Source organism: Rana temporaria, chromosome 3 (assembly GCF_905171775.1).
Source record: "Rana temporaria chromosome 3, aRanTem1.1, whole genome shotgun sequence".
In the NCBI taxonomy this organism is placed as follows: domain Eukaryota; kingdom Metazoa; phylum Chordata; class Amphibia; order Anura; family Ranidae; genus Rana; species Rana temporaria.
This window is the reverse complement of record NC_053491.1, coordinates 385,567,886-385,592,052: the sequence shown is the minus strand read 5'-3', so window position 1 is coordinate 385,592,052 and position 24,167 is coordinate 385,567,886. Positions and strand designations below refer to the sequence as shown.

The following is a 24,167-nucleotide window of genomic DNA, read 5'->3' as shown; positions in this document are numbered from 1 at the left end:
ATTGTTTTTAGGCGTAATATATGTAGATCTTTCTATAGCACTACAAGTGAAACAATTGCTACTTATCCATTTGCAGGGCTTGAGTGTAGCACCAAGGGATTCCGTAGTGTAGGGTGTCAGCAAGGAAGATCTCTTAGGTTGTCCCAGGCAATGGCAGTCTGAGGCATTTAAGGTAACAGCAGACAACGCTGGAGTTGCAGCCTGGATTTGTTTGCAGCATGGGGAACGATGGCACCGATGGTATCTGTAGCGTGGCCGGGCTACGGCTGACAATAATAGAATGGTGTGTATAATACACGCCGCTCTGTTTATACTAAAGCAGCATGTGTGCCGAATGCAAGGCTAATTGCACTCGGCACTTCCGCGTTCCAGGCTGGAACGCACGCAGTGCCGGGTGATGACGTAATTGCGCGGTCGTGGCGCTGCGTTCCAGCGTGGAACGCATTACAGCGCCAGGCGCTGATTACAGGTGGTTGAGCTGGTAAGGGGGGGACGTCAGTGTCTACATGTTTCATTCCTGTATACCGGAACTTCGTCAGGACTGTGGGATAGTCAACTGTCACTCTCTTAAGTACAGGGCCAAGGTCCACTCCTAATCTTGCTTAAACAACCACAGGTGCTATTAAACCATCATGTTAAAAACAATTAAAGTAATATTAGTGAAAAGTGCACAGCCCACTTTAAAAATTGCACACGTGTGTCACACAAAAATGTTATATTATCGCTCCGCCACACATATCAATATGTTATAATGAAGGGGAGAAGGTACTGGATTTTCCCTTACACTCCTCATAGGTATAAATAGATGTCTTATTCAGGCATAGACGCTAGATGTACATAGAATGTCACCCAGATTAATACATAAATGATCTCAAGCTAGTCATATGGACCAGAAACACTACCAAAGTCATTGCAACAAATAATTGATAAAGATATATACAAACTGAAACATTATAAGCTAAATAAAGCACAACCAGACCTAGAGATGAGTGACATTACCATATGATGCTTCATTTTCAATATTAAGATCTCAGCTACTACAGAAAACACTGCAGAAAACACTGCAGAGACAGATCACTATTTAACCCTTTGGGGGCAAGGGAATCCAAAGGAAGATCCATTTTGCCTCCTTTTGTAATAAGATTTTACCTTCAGAAGTTACATAATTAGTGAAATGATGTCCACCTTTGTGCAATCTAAGTGTCACATGATCAGTCATTACATAGACACACCTTTTTGAAAGGCCCCAGAGGCTGCAACTCCTAAGCAAGAGACACCACTAACCAAACACTGCCACGAAGATTAAGGAACCCTCCAAACAAGTAAGGGACAATGTTGTTGAGAAGTACAAGTTAAATCCAAATCTTTGATGATCCCTAGCAGGGCTGGACTGGGACAAAAATTTGGCCCTGAACTTCATCCAGACTGGCCCACTTTGACAGGTCTCTCCCACAGCGGCCGGACAACTCCCGCACGCCCCCTCGGCCACCCAAGCCCCCTCTCCCCCTTCACTAGCCACTAGCCGTTTTACTTTATTAGAGTAGAACGGCTGGTACTCTTAGGCCCTGTACACACGAGCGGATATCCGATGAAAACGGTCCGCCGGACCGTTTCCAGCGGACATTTCTGCTCCGGATTTTGATCTGATGGGTTGTACACACCATCAGATCAAAATCCCTGCGGAAAACATACGCGGTGACGTGGCCGCGCCGTAGCCGCGACGATGACGCGGCGACGTGCGCGACCCTGGAAGGTAAATACTTCCACGCATGCGTCGAATCACTTCGACGCATGCAAGGGATGGGGATCGCTTGGACTTATCCGGTGAGTCTGTACAGAGGACCGGATCAGTCCGACGGACAGGTTTCCAGCGGATAGATTTCTTAGCATGCTAAGAAATTTTTATCCGCTTGAAAACCAGTCGGCTGGACAAATGTCCGCCGAAAAATGTCCGCTAGGCCGTACACACGACCGGATTTGTCTGCTGGAACTGATCCGTGGATAAATCCCAACGGACAGATCCGGTCGTGGGTACGAGGCCTTATAGGCAGTACCAGTGGGGAAGCTAGACATTATTTCTCCCGGGGCAAAGAATCAGTTTGGTGCCCCCCCCCCCTTATGGGACAAGATTAGGCAGAAGTGAGAAACTCCCAGGCCGCTGTCACTGAAGCCGGCCCACTGAGCCATCGGCCCACCGGGAAACTCCCTGGAGTCCCAATGGCCAGTCCATCCCTGATCCCTAGGAAAGAACATGGCACAACAGCAAACCTGCCAAGAGACGGCTGCACACCAAAACTCACGGACCGGGCAAGGAGGGCATTAATCAGAGAGGCAGCACAGAGACCTAAGGTAACCCTGGAGGAGCTGCAGAGTTCCACAGCAGAGACTGGAGTATCTGTACATAGGACGACACGCTCCATAGAGTTGGGCTTTATGGCAGAGTAGCCAGAAGAAAGCCATTACTTTCAGCAAAAAACAAAATGGCAAGTTTTGAGTTTGCAAAAAAGGATGTGAGAGACTCCCAAAATGTATGGAGGAAGGTGCTTTGGTCTGATGAGACTAAAATGTAACTTTTTGGCCATCAAAAAAAAACGCTATGTCTGGCGCAAACCCAACACATCACATCACCCAAAGAACATCATCCCCACAGTGAAACATGGTGGTGGCAGCATCATGCTGTGGAAGTGTTTTTCAGCAGTCGGGACTGGGAAACTGGTCAGAGTTTAGGGAAAGATACAGGGATATTCTTGAGCAAAACCTGTACCACTCTGTGTGTGATTTGAGGCTAGGATGGAGGTTCACCTTCCAGCAGGACAATGACCCCGAGCACACAGCTAAAGCAACACTTGAGTGGTTTTAGGGGGAAACATGTAAATGTGTTGGAATGGCCTAGTCAAAGCCCAGATCTCAATCCAATCGAAACTCTGTGGTCAGACTTAAAGATTGCTGTTCACAAGCGCAAACCATCAAACTTGAAGGAGCTGGAGCAGTTTTGCAAGGAGGAATGGGTAAAAATCCCAGTGGTAAGATGTGGCAAGCTCATAGAGACTTATCCAAAGCGACTTGGAGCTGTGATAGCCGCAAAAGATGGCTCTATAAAGTATTGACTTTAGGGGGGTGAATAGTTATGCACACTGACTTTTTCTGTTATTTTGTCCTATTTGTTCACAATAAAAAAAAATCTTCAAGGTTGTGGGCATGTTCTGTAAATTAAATGATGCAAATCCTCAAACAATTCCAGGTTGTGAGGCAACAAAACACGAAAAATGCCAAGAGGGGTGAATACTTTTGCAAGGCACTGTACTTACAGATACTGCAGTGACCGCATGGATGCATACCTAATATAGACGGTGCAAAGGGCAGAGTGGAATTGGCCTTTTCCCCAGGGGTATACCCACTGTGGACCAAGGCATCCCCTATCGTTGGTGCACGTTTAGCTATCAGATTTGGACAAGGGGCCAATATCTGTTTTAGTCTATTATCCAACATAAGGAGATTCCAATGCTTGCCCAGTGGGTACCATAGGTGATCACCAATCCCATCCAATCCAATTTCTCTTTGTCCTGTTTCTCATCCTCCACCTCCAACCCCAATGTTTTTCCCTCTTTTTCTTTAATGCTTTTGATTTGGCATGCCTAATAATGGAATGGCTTTTGAAATCTCTGACTCAATTCTCTACTTTCTTTGTTCCATCATGGGGCAGTGCATCATACGCCCATTGTTGCTTTAAGGTGGAGCACTGTACCCCCTGGGAACTGGTCAATCCGATCCCTGGCTGGTAGGCTTAGAGCTATTTTTAGGGGGGTGTTCGTTTTGGAGAAAGTGGGCTCAGCTCCCTGTAGGCACTGCATCCTCACCCCTCACTTGATTAGGAGGGGTGGTGCATTTTTGTCCCATCAAAAGAGAGCCACCTATCCAGAGCCTTCTGAATAATTGTCTTTTCCTGGGCGTATCCCTTTGGAGCCTTAGAGCTCCAGTCAGTGACGCTGACTAGTACGCAGGGACGATGTCTGCTGCAGGCAGGAGGAAGCATTGCCTCAATCTCCCCTCCCCTAGCGATCAGACAGTATAGGACTAGTGTAAATCCGTTGAACCCCCACTCCTTCTGACTCTCATATGTAAAGCAGACATTTTCAATATAAAATAATTTATCTCAACACACTACAGCACACTTACACAAAGATCAACATAAATCCTTCCAGTAAACAGGGTACGCTCTCCTTAATTTGTTAATCCATTACGATCATCCGCTATCATTTTCTTTTTCTTGCCCATAAATCATGTCCTTTATGGAAAATCATAGCAAGGTGCCAGCTTTAGTCATGCCGCCCCTCTCTCGATATTTCACATTGTCAGTGGGAAATGAATTGGCGCGTTGCCCAAGCGCCAGTATTTCCATGCACGCATTAGATGTAGCAATGGACAGAATGTCTGTGTTAATGTATAACTTGTCAGCAATTGGCATAAAGGATGTGGCGATCTCTCACCAACATCCCAATTACTGTATGAGGCAGCGTGATCGATCTTCCACTGTGACACTCCTAAAATAAGCTTCCTTTCTCATGGTGCCTGTTAGAAGGATTGGCCTGTCTGCCGCACTGCCAAACATCAGGAGGACAAAAATACCTCAACGGCTTGGGATGGAGTGAAGTGTTATTGCTTGATGCCGTTCCGACGCAAAAGATAAGATATTTTATCAAGAGTTCCTAGGCTGCTAACTCTTGTGTGTTCATTAGAGTGGACCTTTCAGTAACATAACAAGTCTACATGAAAAGCATTCCTGATGTGCCACTATATACAGGAACATCATTTTTCAATAAAAGCTCTACCTTTCATTAAAAAGTCAGTCTAGTGCCTATGCCTAGCCTGAGATGTCCTCATTCTGTTGCAGGCAGTCTTCTGACTTCGACATTAAGCCCAGGTTCACACTGGGCTGCGGGAGTGAAGCCGTGCAAATTCAGCTGAACTCCCGCTGGCAGTCCCGATTTCGGCCGCGATTTAAGAGACATCTGTGCAGGTTTCTGCACAGATGTCAATGTAAATCGCGGCCCGAAATCCCAAAAAGTAGTACAGGAACTACTTTTTGAAATCGGTGCATCGCCGCAGATGCGACGTCGTACCGATTAGGACGGTGTCATTGATGACAATTGCCGCCGATTTGAGATGCGATTTGACATGTGAAATCGTATCTCAAATCGTACCCAGTGTGAACCTGGGCTCAAACTTTGTAGCTTGTCCCAGGTGTGAGAGGCTGCAGCAGGAACTGATCTGTGTCAGGCCTCGTACACAAGACCGAGTTTCTCGGCAAAAACCAGCAAGAAACTTGCTGGGAGATATTTTTTTGCCGAGGAAACCGGTCGTGTGTACATTTTCGCCGAGGAAACTGTCGAGAAACCCGACGAGCCAAAAAGAGAGCAAGTTCTCTATTTCCTCGACGGGAATGGAGAAACTTGCCTTGTTGAGTTCCTCGACAGCCTAACAAGGAACTAGACGAGGAAAACGATGTGTTTCGCCCGTCGAGTTCCTCGGTCGTGTGTACGAGGCTTCAGACATTTGTTAACACAGCCGGGAATTGCACAGATACTTGGATTTACCTGATTGCAGGGTGGATAAAAATCAATGATTTAAAAAAAAAAATAGGTTTTTGGATTTAAATCAGATTTTTTTGATTTTTGATTCTTTTGGAGTAAAAATCTATCTAAAAATAGTTTTCTATTTAAGATACATTAATAATTGAGTTTATTCAGCATGAAATGGAGCTTAGTTATGTAGCATGAGGCTGTATATTCTGCAATATTTTCCTTTTTTGTAAACTCATTAAATGAATCTAAGCTCGGCAAGCTGAGATAACATGCACTGCATTGATACATTCACACAATTTCACAGTAACCGTGAGATAAAACAAAGTTCAGGAATATTCTTTTATCCCATTGTTTTGCAAAATCTATGTACACTACAAACTGTATGATTGAATTGGTTCTGATATCGCTGTTTTACTAACCTGACAGCGTATGATTCTAAATAGGAAACCTTCATTTTATTTGTAAATATTAAAGATTCTAACTACCAACAAGAATGAGTCCTTACATTTAAAGAGCACCTGTAATTTCAGATCCATCATGGCAGCGCCTGTTAGCAGGCATCCATTCATCTGCTGCCGCATCGTCAGCCGTCCTATTAAAGTGAATGGGATTGGCGGTGAGTCAACAGCGGGTCAGAGGAGAAGTCGCTGCAGGACAGAGCTGACAGTTGCTCTTTAAAAATTATGATTTAAATCGATTTGAATCAAATCAAGCCTTTTTACTAGTGATTTAAATCACGATTTAAAGCCTGGTTGTGTTATCTCAGAGTCGGCATCTCATTTCAGAAAGTAGATGGTGACCCCAAATGATGTCTTGGTCTAACGGTGTTAAGGTTTTTTTTTAAGCCACTGACCTAGAACAACTACTGTATGTAGATCAGGAGTTCTGGCTTGTCTCTGACTTTCTGATTGGCATTCTTGTTCCAGTTCAGTGACTCTGAAAGCACTGAAGCCAAAGACAGCTTGGCACCTGGCAGTGTTAGAAGTGGCAGAGCCCCTATTTCTCTTCTGACTGGTTTACTTTAACCACTTAACCCCCGGACCATATTGCTGGTCAAAGACCAGAGCACTTTTTGCGATTCGCCACTGCGTCGTTTTAACTGACAACTGCGCGGTCGTGCGACGTGGCTCCCAAACAAAATTGGCGTCCTTTTTTTCCCACAAATAGAGCTTTCTTTTGGTGGTATTTGATCACCTCTGAGGTTTTTAGTTTTTGCGCTATAAACAAAAATAGAACGACAATTTTGAAAAAAATTAATATTTTTTACTTTTTGCTATAATAAATATCCCCCAAAAATATATAAAAAAACATTATTTTTTTCCTCAGTTTAGGCCGATACGTATTCTTCTAAATATTTTTTGTAAATAAAAATTGCAATAAATGTTTATTGATTGGTTTGTGCAAAAGTTATAGCGTCTACAAAATAGGGGGTAGTTTTATGGCATTTTTATTAATATTTTTTTTTTACTAGTAATGGCGGGCGATCAGCGATTTTTTTTTCGGTACTGCGACATTATGGCGGACACTTTTGACACCTTTTTGGGACCATTGGCATTTTTATAGCGATCAGTGCTATAAAAATGCATTGGATTACTATAAAAATGCCACTGGCAGGGAAGGGGTTAACACTAGGGGGCGGGGAAGGGATTAAGTATGTTCCCTGGGTGTGTTCTAACTGTAGGGGGGTGGGACTGACTGGGGGAAATGACTGATCACTGTTCATACAATTGTATGAACAGACGGTCAGGCATTTCTCCCCTGACAGGTCCTCGCTCTGTAACGAGCAATCACAGGTACCCGGTGGCGATCGCGCCCGCCAGGTACGCGCACGGGAGTCAGGGACGAGCGGGGGGCGCGCGCACGCGCCCCTAGTGGCTACTTCGAGAGCCGACGTAGAGCTACAGACTCTCGCGCAGGGGAGCCGACCTGCCACCGTATAAATGTGGCGGCTGGTCGGCAAGTAGTTAAAGAGTAACTCCACTTTTATGGAAAAATAAATTAGCAAACAAATATTTATATATATATATATATATATATATATATATATATATATATTATATATATATATATATATATATATATATATATATATATATATATATATATATATATATATATATATATATATATATATATATATATCATATTAAATTGCAACACAAGTCATGTTGAAATTGAATGTTTCCTTTTTAATCTGAAGTGCTGTAATTTTCTGTAAAATGCAGCATGGCTATCTGGAGGCGTTCTGTACACAGACGGTGTACAGAACGCTCCCTGAAAATGTAATTTTGCTGCTTGTGTGAATGGCTCACTGATTTTCCCAGAAGTCTGCACTAAGATACAAGTGAGATTTTAAGCATCCCTTGCAAAAAAAATAATTTTTTTTTTTTTGCCAAGATGCTCTCAAAGGAAAATCACTGCTAAAGGGATGCAGACCCTGCCACTTTCCTCATTCGAGCCCTGCAAGTGCAGCAGCTGATTAATAATTATAAAATCACTTCCATTCATATTCATTTTGCAAATGGGCACAGACAAACAAACAGCTATTTTTTCAGACTAAAGGTATGCAAAATAGTTTGTTAAAATCCCTGCAATGTACATAGATCACCCAGAAGGGGAATGTTTTTTTCTCATCAAAAGTGGAGCTTTTTTTTAATCAAATAGTTTTGTTTAATTTTTTCATTATACAACAAAACTCAAAATACAGCAAAACATTTCCATTAAATAACCCCACCAAACAAAAGAAAAAAAAGGGAAGATTAATATCTGCGCCCAACAGACTACACTTTGACCATTGCTCAGGACCCTCCATCACATCAGAAGCAAAAACCACCTCCTCCCAGATAAGGTTAACAGCATTAGGAAACTATATTCAATTCAACTATTACGCCTTAACGGCACGTATATACATATGCAGCTATCCCCCAACCCCCCAAACAAAGATCTATCCCATTATTATAGAGGAACTGCAGTCTGCTCACATAATTTGTAATTAAAACATATTTGTCATTGTGAAGCTTCCCTCCAATTACTTTGCATATTATTTTATATATACTGGGTACTTGCCAAATATGCTGCAGAAATCTCCCTCCACTGAGTGTGACTGCAACCATTTTAACTGTGAGCAGATGAAGCTGCTGCTTTTTTACTTCCTGGATTTACCCAGACACACAGAGGCAGACCTCCAGCTCTGAAGCTCTCATTGGCACTCTTATGACTCATCCCCTTCCCTTCCTGACAAACTCTCACAAGAGTGAGAGAGACAGCTGTGCATGATGTCAAACGCCTAGGCTAATGACCAGACAAGAAACATGAAGTGGGCTGTATAAGGTATTTACTGGCAGAATTTTTTTTATATTGTCCAAAGTTAAAGCAGAGTTCCACACTAAAAATGAACTTTCTATTAACAGCGTGCCTTTAATGTAAAAAAATAAATACAAGGGGGGTAATCCACAAAAGGGATACGCCGGCGTATCTACTGATACGCCGTTGTATCCCTGTTTCTATCTATGGAACTGATCCACAGAATCAGTTTACCATAGATAGGCAGAAGATCCGACATGTGTAATTGAATTACACTGTCGGATCTTAAGGATGCAATTCTAGGCCGGCCGCTAGGTGGCGAGGCCATTGCGGCCGGCGTAGAATATGCAAATGAACACTTATGGCGATCCACGAACGTTCCGACGGGCCCGTCGCGCTAAATCTACGTCGTTTACGTCGAGTTACGCCGCGTAAAAATAGGGCTGAGTCCTATTTGACTAAGCCCTATTAAGTATGGCCGTCGTTCCCGCGTCGAAATTTTCAACTCTACGTCGTATGCGTAAGACATTCGTGAATGGCGCTGGACGCCATTTACGTTAACGTCTAAGCAAATGACGTCGGAGTGACGTCAGTTAGCGCAATGCACGTCGGGTAAGTTACCCGACGGAGCATGCGCAGTACGTCCGGCGCGGGAGCGCGCCTAATTTAAATGGGAATCGCCCATTTGTATTAGGAACGCCTTGCACCGGACGGAGTTAAGTTACACCGCCGCAAATTTACAGGTAAGTGCTTTGTGGATCGGCACCTAACTTGGGAGATATTCGCGGCAGTGTAACTTAACTCTGAAAAGTTAAGTTGCGCTCGGCGGCTGTGGATCTGGCCCAAATTTCCTCACTTGTATCTGGTTGTTACTAGGCAGATTTCGCAATCTGCCCAGTTCCTGGTCCTAGGTGGTTCAACTTCCTGTCCTAAGACCCCATTGCCTCCTGGGAAATGATGACACTCATTTCCCAGGAGTCTCTGGGCATTGCTGTGCCTACAAATCGCCCAGCATGCACCTCTCCCTGAAAACCAGGAAGAAAAAAGGAACTGGGCTTCACATGCCCACACATATGATGGATACGGCCACAACATGAGCTGGAGGATATAAGGCAATCATCTTCCAATGATTTCTGGAACGATTGGGGATCTATCAATATGTTTTAGGGACTATTTAATGTGATTAATTTTAGCTTATAATTATGCCGGAACCCCCTGCTTTAAAACAACAAGGGCAGAAGATTTAATAGATGGAAAGATGGAAAAAATGACCGAAGCTCCGCTTTAAATTTCCTCCGTATTATTAATATGCTCAATTGACTGCAGATTGGAGACTAGCCACCAGTAGCAGATTTTTTTAGGACTCCTCCTATGTTTATATGTCAATTCCTCTTAATTAAATGTTCCTTAAATTAATATTAATCGCTTCAACCCATTGATCTATTGTTGGCTGATTGTTTGATATCCATTTTTGTAATTTATGAGCCATATGTAGATCTCAACCACATCACATGCATTTTAGCTGGGAGAGCGCCTTCCGATACAATCGCTAGCAATGCTATTTTTGGATGAAAATGAACCTGTGTAGAACATAAAATATTTAAAGTATCAAATACACATTCCCAGTAGTGATGCCGTTTGGGACATCGCCACATCATATGTATAAGTGTACCTGTATCAGTAGTACACCTTGGACAGTTTGATATGGTCGCTTTGCCCCAGGAGTGTAACTTTAAAAGGGGGATCTATGAATGATAAAGGTTACTCTTTAACCACTTAAAGCGGGAGTTCACCCGAATTTTTTTTTTTAACATTAGATTGAGGCTAATTATGCGAAGCAGAATCGGGTGTTTATTTTAAAATCAATGCAGTACTTACCGTTTTAGAGATAGATGTTCTCCGTGGCTTCCGGGTATGATCTTCGGGACTGGGCGTTCCTATTTGATTGACAGCCTTCCGACGGTCGCATACAGCGCGTCACGAGTTGCCAAAAGAAGCAACGTCGGTGCAGCTCTATACGGCGCCTGCGCACCGACATTCGGCTACTTTCGGGAACTCGTGACACGCTGTATGCGACCGTCGGAAGGCTGTCAATCAAGTAGAAAAAAAAGAAAAAACAGAGTGCGCCAATCTGAGTGCAGTAAGCCCAAATTTAATAGCTGGAGTAAAATAAAATAAATGTACATATACAAAATGCCTACTCACAAATTTGAGGTAGATGGTAGGCAAAGAGACCAAAATTGGGAGATGTGGGCGATCAGCAAATGGATATGTGCCTGGAGTCCTGCAGTGGTCTTGGCTGGCGGGCATCCGGAATGTAAGCTGTAGCAGATGGGTTGGAATCGGTGTCAGGGGACAGGAACACCGGAAAGCCACAGAGGATGCGGCGTGCGCTTCAGCGTGGAGCGCAGCGTGCCGTTGTCGCGCCGGAAGTGACGTGCAGGTCCGTGCTGGCCAATAGGATAACGCGTTTCACAGCGTCAGCTGTTTCATCAGATCCAGTAGGAATGCCCAGTCCCGCAGCCCATACCCGGAAGCGTCAGAGAACATCTATCTCTAAAACGGTAAGTACTGCATTGATTTTAAAATAAACGCCCGATTCTGCTTCGCATAATTAGCCTCAATCTAATGTTAAAAAAAGATTTTTTGGGTGAACCTCCACTTTAAGGACCGAGCCTCTTTCTGAAATGTGGTGTTTACAAGTTAAAAACATTATTTTTTTTTGCTTGAAAATTACTTAGAACCCCCAAACATTCTATATTTTTTCCTAACACCCTAGAGAATAAAATGGCGGTCTTTGCAATACTTTTTGTCACACCCTATTTGCGCAGCGGTCTTTTTTTGGAAAAAAATCACCTTTTTAAATAAAAAAATAAGACAACTGTAAAGTTAGTCCAATTTTTTTTATATTGTGAAAGATAATGTTACGCCAAGTAAATTGATACCCAACATGTCACGCTTCAAAGTTGCGCCTGTTCGTGGAATGGTGACAAACTTTTACCCTTAAAAATCTCCATAGGCGAGGTTTACATTTTTTTACCGGTTGCATGTTTTGAGTTACAGAGGAGGCCTAAGGCTAGAATATTTGCTCTCACTCTAACGATCGTGGCAATACCTCACATGGGTGGTTTGAACACCGTTTTCATATATATATATATATATATATTTTTTCACTTATGTGTATGTTTCTGCACGTGAGCGCGTCGGGACGGTGCGCTTAAAAAAAAAAAAAAATCTTATTTATTTGACTTTATTTTGACACTGTTTTTAAAAAATAAAAAAATGTTGGGTCACTTTTATTCCTATTACAAGGAATGTAAACATCCCTGATAATAGAAAAAAGCATGACAGGTCCTCTTAACCACTTCAGCCCCAGACCATTTGGCTGGCCAAAGACCAGGCCACTTTTTGTGATTCAGCACTGCGTCGCTTTACCTGACAATTGCGCGGTTGTGCGATGTGGCTCTTAAACAAAATTGACATCCTTTTTTTCCCCGCAAATAGAGTTTTCTTTTGGTGGTATTTGATTACCTCTGCGGGTTTTTATTTTTTGCACTATAAACAAAAATAGAGCGACAAACAATTCTTGGGAATACAACATGGGACACAGAGCTCCTGCCCCTCTTCGGAGTTAAACGTGGGACACTTATTGCTTTGCTACAAAACTGAGGTACTTTCCATTTGGGAGGGGTTATATATGGGAGGAACTCAATTTTAATTGAGTTTACCAGTGTCCAATCATCTGTGGTGACTACATAACCCATTAAGTAATTAAGGCTCTGTGTCCCGTGATGTATTCCCAAGAATTTTTTTTTTTACAGGTAAGCTGTATTTAAAAATACAATTTTTTTGCGCTATAAACAAAGATAGAGCGACAATTTTTGAAAAAAAAGGAATATTTTTTACTTTTTGCTATAATAAATATCCCCAAAAAATATATAATTTTTTTTTTCCCTCAGTTTAGGCCGATACGTATTCTTCTACATATTTTTGGTAAAAGCTTAAAGAGGAACTGCAGTCTGCTTACATAATTTGTAATAAATACATATTTGTCATTCTAAAGCTTCCCTCCAACCACTTTGCATATTATACTATATATACTGTGATTCTGTACTTGCCAAATATGCTGCGGAATATCCTGATTTATGGCAACCTTTCATCAAAGTGAAAACGTATCCCTAATCAGAAGCCAGGCTGCACAAAATTGCAGATCCTTTGGTGGGCAATTGATATAAAATTGACATAAAAAGTGTTTCAACTATATTTAATTGCTTGTCTAGAGTTTAGGAAAAAAGCACTGTGGATTGGGCACTAAGATGTGTATTATTACCAACCACATGTTGGCACCATCATTCTTATTTCAAAGAATCTTGCAAAGCACAAAGCTGCTGCTGTTGTTGTTATAATAAATAATAATAACAATAAGTATAATGCAAATGATCATCATCATCATCATTGCCATCATCATTTACTAGAGTGCATGTTTATTACAGTAACACCAAATTAAAGTCTCACAATTTTTATCTTTTTATAGTTATTTTTTGCTATTCAGCAACTGGCAATGCAATGCTATATGAAAATTATGGGGCAGATCCACAAAGCCAGTACGCCGGCGTATCTACTGATACGCCGGCGTACTTTTAAATTTCCCGCGTCGTATCTTTGTTTTGAATCCTCAAAACAAGATACAACGGCATCTGGGTTAGATCCGACAGGCGTATTTCTTCGTACGCCCTCGGATCTAAGATGCAATTCTTCGGCGTCCGTTGGGTGGCGTTCCCGTCGTAATCTGCATTGAGTATGCAAATTAGCTATTTCCGATGATCCACGAACGTACGAGCGGCCGTCGCATTCTTTTACGTCGTCTCTAGTCGGCTTTTTACGGCGTATAGTTAAAGCTGATGTTTCGTGGCGTATAGTTAATCCTGCTATGTTAAGTATGGCCGTCGTTCCCGCGTTTAATTTGAATTTTTTTTTTTCGTTTGCGTAAGTCGTCCGTGAATCGGGATGGACGTAATTTACGTCCAAGTCAAAACAATGACGTCCTTGCGACGTCATTTAGCGCAATGCACGGCGGGAAATTTAGGGACGGTGCATGCGCAGTTCGTTCGGCGCGGGGACGCGCTTCATTTAAATGAAACACGCCCCCCTACTCGCTGATTTGAATTCCGCGCCCTTGCGCCGCGAGAGATACACTACGCCGCCGTAACTTACGGCGCAAATTCGTTGAGGATTCAAACTAAGCCAAAGTAAGTTACAGCGGCGTAGCGTATCTGACATACGCAGCGCCCGTCGCGGATCTATGTGGATCTGCCCCTAAATTGTTATTATTTTTTTCACATCAAATAGAGCTTTCTTTTGGTGGTATTTGATCACCGCTGGTTTTTTATTTTTCACTATATAAATGGAAAAAAGACAGAACATTTTGAAAAAAATATTTTCTACTTTCTGTCATAAAACATATCCAATAAAATCTAATTTCATCATAAATTGTAGGCCAAAATGGTTTCTGCTACATGTTTTGGTAAAAAAAAAAAATCCCAATAAGTGTATATTAATTGGTTTGTGTGAAAGTTATAGCGTCTATGAACTATGATATATACAGTATGTATATTTGAAAATTAATCAATTCTGATATACTGACGGCCTAATTTCTTGAAGTCCTAAAATGCTATGAGAGTACAAATTCCCCCCAAAATTACCCATTTTTGGAAAGTAGAGCCTGAGGCATTTAGTGAGAGGCATAGCAAGCTTTTTGAAGTTGTAATTTGTTGTCACAATTTTTTTGAAAATAAATGAATTGAATACAATTTTTTTTTTCTTCATTATTGTTTTTACATACTGTCACTAGTACAGTACAGTGTCATTATGTGACCGATGTAGTGCTAATCAGAGACTGTGACTGGTGACAATGCGTTTAACAAAAAAACATAAATAATACTTATTTTAACTTTTTTCTTTTATTTATTTTCTTTCATCAAAGTAGTTCAGTGTCACCATAGTAACACTGTATTTACACTGTTTCCCATTAAAAAAAGATCATTGTAAAAGCAAAGTGTTCAAATGTCATGAATGGTTTAACCATTCATGACGGCTGTGATCACTAGTGATCTGTGATTGGCTACAGCTAATCACATGGTACAGGGTACCCAGGTACCATGTGATAGCTGTGGGCGAATCACAGCTGTTGAATTCATAACAGCTTTGTTGACACTGATCATGTGATCGCATAGCGCAGGGGGGGGGGAATGTCCCCCCCCCCATAGTCTGAGCAGCCTGCACGTGCCGAACTGCTGCAGTATAAGTACTGTGACTGGTAGGCAAGTGGTTAAAATAACCTTTTATCTAAGGGAAAACAATGCTTCCTTTCCTGACACTGCAGTGCTCTGCGCTGTCATAGCTGAGTAACAGCCACACCCCTCAGCACAGGAAGATAGTGGGTGTGTCTGCCAAGGTCTGTTACTGATTGCTATGTGCACTGGGTCCAGTCCTATTGCCTATTAGACTTCACAGTCATATTTAGACACAGTGCCTAGCTGCTGTAACACAAATGCAGGGATGAGACTAGAAAAATTGGAGTATAAGGTTAAACTTTGACACCAGGTTCATGCACACAGACTTTAATAGGCATTTGTTATGCCAAGCTTACATTTCCTGGTCCTCTTTTATGCCCAGGAAGCTGCCTGTTGCCGCGTAAGTTTCACGTTTTGAAAATTTGTCGGAAGTGCATGTTTAAAAAAGTACAGCCATTCAATTGTATGGCAGGCTATATGCAGTACATGCAGTTTACCTGGGCATGGGAAAGCAATGGAAAATGTTTGCTAGACATAAAAAATGCCTATTTTAGTCAGTGTACATAAACTCTTAATATCTGGTTGAATCCTGGCGACATTCATCACCCTCAGCTCATTTTAGCTTAAAATTTTACAAATACTTTAAAACGAAACACCTGGCAAATATACAATACACAAATGAATGCATTATACCAATAAATGTAATTTTTTAATTCAAGCAGTGTAAGTACCTACTTTTTATCTGGTATCAGCCTCTTGTAGTCCCCCGTACAGCAGAGCTGGAGTGTGAGGAAGAATCAGCACAGGGAGCCAGTTAGTTAAAGCGGTGACAAGTAACATGCTGATAGGAGGAGAAAGCATGAGATGAACTCATCACTGTGCTGACTCTCCCTTCACTGTCCAGTCATTTTTATCTTGTTATATTTGGTTGGGGCTCTGCGTTTAAGTGTATGTCAAGCCAGAAACTTTTTTTTGGCGGGGGGAATAATCAGAACTCTTGCTGGGTTTTTTCTATTATGTGGAACGTTAGAAAGAGTTACCTTTACTTCCTGTCTTGCTGACATCATGTTTCAACAGACAGGAAGTGAAGAAAAATCTGCAGCAAGGACATATACAGAAAAATTATCTGGCAGGGGTTCTAGCCTTCTGCTACTTTACTAAAAAAAAACATATGTTTATTTCTGTTAAAACGTTCCTCCTCACTTCCTGTGTGATAAAATTGTTGTCATCAGAACAGTAAAAGAGCATAATTCTCTCTAACAGACCCCAGGGTAGTAGTAAAAACCTTACATGTCCTAACCCTTACCCATATTGTCCAAAGCCAAGGAAAATGGTTTTGGTTGAACATGCATGTAAAAGTATTTGTGAATCCAATTAAAAAATCTGATATAATCTATAACATGTTAATACAGCTTAAACGTAATTTTACATTTGTTTAAATTCTGCCATGAAGGTTATTGTTCAGCCACTTCCTGGTATTGAGAGACAGCACTTTGTCCCTGGCTCCCAATTGCTCAAACCAGGAAGCCACCCTGACCAATGACATGCAACTGGCTCAGGGCCAGGGTGCATGTAGACAGGAAATAGCAGCAAAAAAGCCAAAGAAGTTAAAATACACAGAGCTTTAGCAAACCAAATGGTCATTTAATCAGGGTTATATTCTTCTTAAATGGGAGACTCCAGGTTTCTCTTGATAGTTTTTCCTTTTATAAATACAGAGGGGCAGATCCACAGAGATCTGCACCCGCGCAGCGTATCAGAGATACGCTACGCCGCCGTGACTTACTTGTCCTCGGTTCGAATCCTGAAAGAATTTGCGCCGTAAGTTACGGCGGCGTAGTCTATCTCTGGCGGCGTAACGGCACGTAATTCAATTCGGCGATTAGGGGGCGTGTTTCATTTAAATGAAGCGCGTCCCCGCGCCGAATGAACTGCGCATGCGCCGTCCCTAAATTTCCCGCCGTGCATTGCGCTAAATGACGTCGCAAGGACGTCATTTTTTTTAACATAGACGTGAATTACGTACATTCCGATTCACGGACGACTTACGCCAAAAAAATAATAATTCAAATTAAACGCGGGAACGACGGCCATACTTAACATGGCAAGTCTAACTATACGCGATGAAATAGCAGCTTTAACTATACGCCGGAAAAAGCTGACTAGAGACGACGTAAAGGAATGCGCCGGCCGCTCGTACGTTCGTGGATCGTCGGAAATAGCTAATTTGCATACCCGACGCGGAAAACGACGTGAACGCCACCCAGCGGACGCCAAAGTATTGCATCTTAGATCCGAAGGCGTACAAAGACGTACACCTGTCGGATCTAACCCAGAAGCCGCCGTATCTTGTTTTGAGGATTCAAAACAACGATACGACGCGGGAAATTTGAAAGTACGCCGGCGTATCAGTAGATACACCGGCGTACTCGCCCTGTGGATCTGCCCCCATGTTTGTTTTTGACACTGTTATGCACTCTGTCAGGCTTCAATTGAGATTTAATTTAAAAAGTGACTGTTATGTGGCTGTCAGACTTCAGATGAACTCTAAAGCCCTGTACACAGAATCGGTTTGTCCGATGAAAACAGACCGATGGACTGTTTTCACCAGACAAACCGATCGTGTGTGGGGCCCCATTGGTTTGTTTTCCATCGGTGAAAAAAAATAGAACATGTTTTACATTTTTCCTATGGATAAAAAAACGATAGAAAAAACGATCGTCTGTGTGGAAGTCCATCGGTCAAAAATCCACGCATGCTCAGAATCGACGCATTCTCGGAAAGCATTGAACTTCATTTTTTTCAGCACGTCATAGTGTTTTACGTCACTGTAGTTTGGCAAGGTCGGATTTTTGACTGATGGTGTGTAGGCAAGGCTGATGAAAGTCAGCTTCATCGGATATCCGACGAAAAAATCCATCGGATTCGATTCCATCAGATATCCGATCGTGTGTACGAGGCTTTACTCCTAACACTTTACAAAAGTATAAAGTCCAGAAAAAAACAAATACTTTTTAAGTACACTTAAAATAATAAAAATACATATATATTAAGATGTTTTCTTAGACTTAGTTGTAATTGGTTAATTTTAAGTAATAGGCAAAGGCAAGTTCTGCCTTCAGTTATGGAGCATCAGCAAAAATTTTGAATGGCCGATAGCAACGGTTGGCCAAATTATTGCCTAGAATTTATTTTTTTTAGGAACAAACACTTTGTTGTGATAGTGGCTAATTTAGACTCTCAGTAAGTTCCAGATAAACCATTTAATTATAGTTGTATACTGTATCCACTGCAAAGTCTAAAACTATTTAGGAGTAGACCAACCAGCGATAGTAAAAGCAAAAAATATTTTTGTCTAGTATTAAACATTCTGTTGGGATAGTAGCTAAGTTAGACTCTCAACTGGTCCTAGCAAAACCATTTAGGCTGGGTTCACACTGCAGCACGCCCCCGGCTCACAGCAGGAGTCTCAAGCGTCTCCATTCACCGTTTCAGGTCTGATTTCAACCTGAATTTTTGGCTGAATTCAGACCTGAAATGGACCAAAAGACACACAGGACTCCTGTGCAATTCACTTTCAGAGCTGCTAAAGAAATGTGTGAACCGGCTCCATAGAGAGTCGGTCACAATATCCCGACATGCAAATTGGATGCGGGGAAACCCACATTCCAACCTGCAACAGTGTGAACCCAGCCTCAATGATAGTTGTACATCCACTCCACCGACTAAAACCATCTAGATCCCACCAACCGGTGATAGTAAAGAACAAGAGAGACCAATAAACAATGCCGTACAATGTAAAGTGTTTAGCGATGCTTGGCTAAAATCAGTCTAGAACATTTTTTTTAACAAGAGATAGAACATTTTTGTTTAGTATCAAAAACTGTTATAGTGGCTAAGTTAGACTCTCAATCGGTCCCAGCTAAACCATTTAATGATAGCTGTGCATCCACTCCAAAGACTAAAAGACTTAAAGTAGACCAGCCAGCTATAGTAAAGGGAAAGAGAGACCAATATAAAGTGATTTAGGAGGGGTTGGAGGAGTAATCTACATGCTTAAACCGTAATAGTTATGCATATGTGATTGATTATTTTTTACATAATAGGCTGGGGCAAGTTCTGCCTTCAGTTGTGGAACATCTACAAGACAGAATGTCTTCTAGCTAAATCGTTTTATGATAGTTGTACATCCACTTCACAGACTAAAACCATTTAAAGTAGACCAACCAGTGATAGCAAAAAGCAAAATAGACCAATAAACAATGTCATACAATGTAAAGTGTTTATACAATGTAAAGTGTTTAGCGCCAGGTGGCCAAACCTTGGCCTGGAACATTTTTATTTAGGGAACAAATTTGTTGTGATAGTGGCTTATTTAGACCCTCTATCAACCCCAATTATACCGTTGTGTATGAAATAAATAGTTGTGTAACCTCTCCAAAGACTAAAACCACTCAGAGTAGACCAATCAGCGATAGTAAAGGGAAAGAAAGACCAATAAACAATGTCGTACAATGTAAAGTTTTTAGCGATGGTTTGGCCTAGAACATTTTTGTTTAATATCAAATGTTCTTTGTGATAGTGGCTAAGATAGACTCTTTAGAAATCTCAGCTAAAGCATTCAATAGCCGTGTATCGACTGCAAAGACTAAAACCATTTAGAGCAAATCAACCAGCTATAGAAAAGAGCAGGGGAGACCAATATACAATACTGTACAATGCAAAGTGTTTTAGGATGGGTTGGAGGATACATCTGCATGATTAAGCCTTAACACTTATGTATATAAGAAACTGCAGACTGTACAACAGTAATATGATTCACTTTAAAAATCAAAATTCTTTTTTTGAGCGTATCACATGCAGAGTGCTATAAGAGATAACTGGACCCTTTGTAAAACTAGTGACTGGATACTCAGAGGAACAGCGAAAATCATTTATGAACCCTGTTTAAAAATAAATTATTTCACTGTTCCCCATAGCAACCCAATCTGTAACCATAAAACAAGAATATGTGAAAGATCTTACATAGTTGGTAAGGTTGAATTAAGACAACAGTCCATCCAGTTCAACCTGTGTTTGTGTGTGTGTGTAGAGAAAATCATTACCCATAGCCTTGTATATTGTTTTCGTTAACATTCAGAGATATGCAGGATTCCCCATACCTGCACAGAACATGATGATATATGGTATTTCTTATTAATGTAACTATGGTTTACCACTTATTGCATAGCTCTTAATCCCTCTTCTTGGCTCAAATCTTTCTGTCCCTTCCACAGCTGTTCCTCTTAAAATCTAAAGTATTGATATCTATAAGTAAATAGCTTGCTTCAGTCTGAAATTGTTTATAATTCTCTTGATCCTGAACCTTTTACGTATAATTCATTAATGCAATAAAAATTTAATTGATATAACATGCAGTACAATTATTTTTAGTAGTTTTTAACTTTCGGGCTGGGGTCTCTGCAAACCCAAATAGGGTCAATGGGGGTTATTTACGATTGGCAAATCCACTTTGCACTACAAGTACAAAGTGCACTTGAAATTTCACTGAAAGTGCACTTGGAAGTGCAGTCGCTGTAAATCTGTGGGGTAGATCTGAAATGAGGGGAAGCTCTGCTGATCGAAGATTTGCAGTCCAGGGACCTCGCCTGTGGAATGCACTACCAACCACCATCCGACTGGAGTCGGACCACTTGGCCTTCAGGAGAAAGATTAAAACCCATCTCTTCTGAGGTCAAGGGGTTCCTCACCCATGAAATGGATACAGCGCCCAGAGGCGATTCAGTTTGCATGTGTTGCGCTTTACAAGTCTCTCTCTCTCTCTCTCTCTCTCTCTCTATCCAATCATGTGCAAGCTAAAATGCTGTTTTTTTATTATCCTTTCATGTCCCTCTCGGATCTACAGCGACTGCACTTCCAAGTGCACTTTCACTTTCAGTGGAAATTCAAGTGCACTTTGGCACTTGTAGTTTGCACTTGTAGTGCAAAGTGGATTTGCCTTTAGTAGATAACCCCCAATGAGTCTGTTTCTGGCACCCTGAATTTATCAGATATGCAGTAATCTTTAGCAGGTCCTAGAATGATGATATGATGATAGCATAAAAAAAAAAAAAAAATGCAAAAAAAAAGCTGTATCAAACTAGACAATTCTTTCATTACTGTAAAAAAAAAAAGAAGAAAGATGCCAGGAGTCCAATCAGTTGATTTGCAATTGCAGGTTCCAGTATGTTTGCTATCATTGTTGGTCAAAACCAGGCCTTGGATCCTACAAGCACCAGCTACTGTACTTATAGCTCAACCTAAACAAATATATACAATGACTGCCACCCTTTCTGACATACTGGCATACTGGACTTCAACTAAAATGAGTTTAAGGACCTCTGTGCTTTTTGGCCCTACCAAACCAAGTGTAAGAATCAAAATGGTAGTTAAGTACATAATTTTGCCTTCTTTTTCATCAGGCTCCATTTTTGCAGAATGCTGACTATATCATAGTCTAATCCAACATATATGTAGGGCATTGCAATCTGCTCAATTGGCAGATGAAGGCCAGAACAAAAACACATTCATATGAAGCTGAATAGGAGAGGAGTTGTGCGTCCAAAGAGCAAATAATATAAATGGCTTTTAGCACCAAAGGCAAATTTATCCAAAAACGGCTGACGAGGGTCAAATAATTGGAGCACGGATTGGATAGTTGGAACACGATTGCAACATATTACAGTATTCCTATACAAAATGAGTAAATCCAGTGATGCAATATCCCTACTACAACACCAAGCAAACATCATATCTTACCTTTGGCAATTATATCTTCAATATCTTGATCGAAGCCCAGTCGGTGGCATTTCCTCCACAGGCCCATGTTGGTGGAATTATATTGTCTATTGCACTCATCGGCAGCGCTCATTGCAAAAAGCTGCCTTCTGTTCCTGGCTAGAAGTAACTTTCCCTCCCAGCGGTCTAGTTTCGACCTGCTAGCCCTCAGCGGAAGATTGTTGTTGGAGTTATAAATGAAACCTGGGTCGATTCTTCTATTTGTGAAGCCTTTGCACCTTTCCCGGTGTCGTCTAGCATCTGTCTCATACCAGTGGTCGGAGCAGATCGCTACGGCTAGCATGCCTAGGGCACACAGGGCTAGGGATAGTCCAGCATAGAGGAGTAATCTTCCAGCAGCCATACTCCTTCTCACAGAGCCATCGACATTTTCTCAAAATGATGGTAGTCTTTGTGCTGGAGGCCAGACAGAACCCACAGGCTCTACTGTGGGAGCCAGGAGAATTATGTTCAAACCTTGACGTTCATAAAATCCAATCCAAGCATTGCATTTATTAGTTCTGGTTGATGTAAGTAGCCGGTAAGTCATTAGTTTGAACCCAACGCCCCATAAAATAAATAAAAGCAAATAACAATGTCTTCACACTTCAGCCTACCAATTGACCTCCAAAATGAAGTACCTTGCTCAGAAAGTGAATCATGGTTGGTTCGAGCCTTCTCTCTTTTTCAGTCTGATGGCCTCAATGTTATGTTGACAGCAGGTTGCCTGTAAACAGTCTCCTTATGGGAACGGGAGATGGAACTTGAGCAAAACAGATGCGATATCCAAATGAAACCTGAACCCCCACCGTGTCCTCTTTGCAAAAAATATGGTCAGCAGCACTGTGCACTTACCTCTCAGCATTTGTCAAACCATGTGCGATGTTGGGTGTCTAGCTACATAGGGCTAAATCGCCCTCAGCAAAGCAATTTAGACTCCCTGTTGTGTCTCTGGAAGCAATCTCCCTGTGGGCAAGCAGACTGTTCCTTTGTTTCACAACACGTACATCAAACCTTGAGATTCCACCCTGCTCTTCCATTCACTGCTCTGGGTGTTGACTGTCAGCAAGCATATAATCATCAGCTGAAAGATTTCTTTACTCTTGTATTCCTGTGTCTCATCCTCTGAAACGCTCCTCTTGGTCTCCTCTGAAATGGAAGGTGAGGAAGAGGGGGGGAGGAGAGAGAGAGAGAGAGAGGGAAAAAAAAGAGGGAGAGAGGAGGGAAAGATTTCAGCACCATGGACAGCAATGTTCAATCTAACAGCCCTATCAGTCCCTTTAAGCACAAATAGCTGTATCAACACCCTCCGCCAGCTACTAAAGGGTGCCTCAAAGCTTTATTTAAATAGGGTTTAGGATTGCAGCTTGGTTCATGCTGCCAAATAATCCTAAATCTTATCTTATCCTCCCCGTCTCAGCAACAATACATCCAAGATCAGATCAAGCAGTGGAGAAAGATACGGCTTAGCAATCTTGATTTTTATCCTTGTTGCTTTAAATAAGGCGAACAGTACAGAGCTTGATCCAGGACTAAATACAGCTAAAACCAGCAAGCAGACAGGCATTAAACATCAACAAATACACATAAAAAAAAAAATGCATGCAGCATCAAGGAGGTGCAAATCTGCATCTAATTCAGATCAGCAGCACTGGAATGGCCATAATAAAGCTCAGCAGCTGTCTGAAATGCAATTACTGTGAGATCAGCATTGTGCAATTAATAGGAATAAAGGAAAAGGCAGTTGATCGGTTCACCTGGGAATCTGTGCCTTGTGCATACAGTCAACCCGCAGCCTTGGTTGGAAACCAGAGACAGAATACAGAAGGGCTTCAGCCAAGAACAGATGACGTCACTCATGCAACGTGAGGCTAATGTCTTATACAGTTCCTTAAAGCTGAACAACACCCATTCCTCTAACAGTAGCAGTATTATTGGGGAGAATGAAAAAAATGCTGCTCTTGGTTCTGTATTGCAAGGAAAACAAAGGAAACTAGAACATTTTCTAATACAGTATACGGCTCTAGATTAGAATTTTTAAAAAGCTTGCTTCCTGACTCTCCCTCTTTTGGAACCCAATTTCTCCATGTTTTTGGATTTAATTACTAAATGTCAAAGATATACAGAATACAATAAACATTATTATAATGGTCTAGACCAGGGGGTGTTAAAC

General features: G+C 41.6%; 1 protein-coding gene across 1 annotated transcript in view; it reads right to left on the bottom strand.

The window, feature by feature from the left end:
* Window positions 1-23,839, bottom strand: part of TMEM178B (transmembrane protein 178B) — a 441,917-nt gene extending 418,078 nt beyond the window's left edge. The window contains exons 1-2 of the mRNA XM_040345715.1: window positions 23,752-23,839; window positions 21,977-23,143 (exon numbers count right to left, since the gene is read on the bottom strand). Of these exons, the coding sequence (XP_040201649.1) occupies window positions 21,977-22,358 (382 nt within the window). The 5' untranslated portion in view covers window positions 22,359-23,143; window positions 23,752-23,839. The remainder of the gene's footprint in view (window positions 1-21,976; window positions 23,144-23,751) is intronic.
* Window positions 23,840-24,167: the final 328 nt, after the last annotated feature.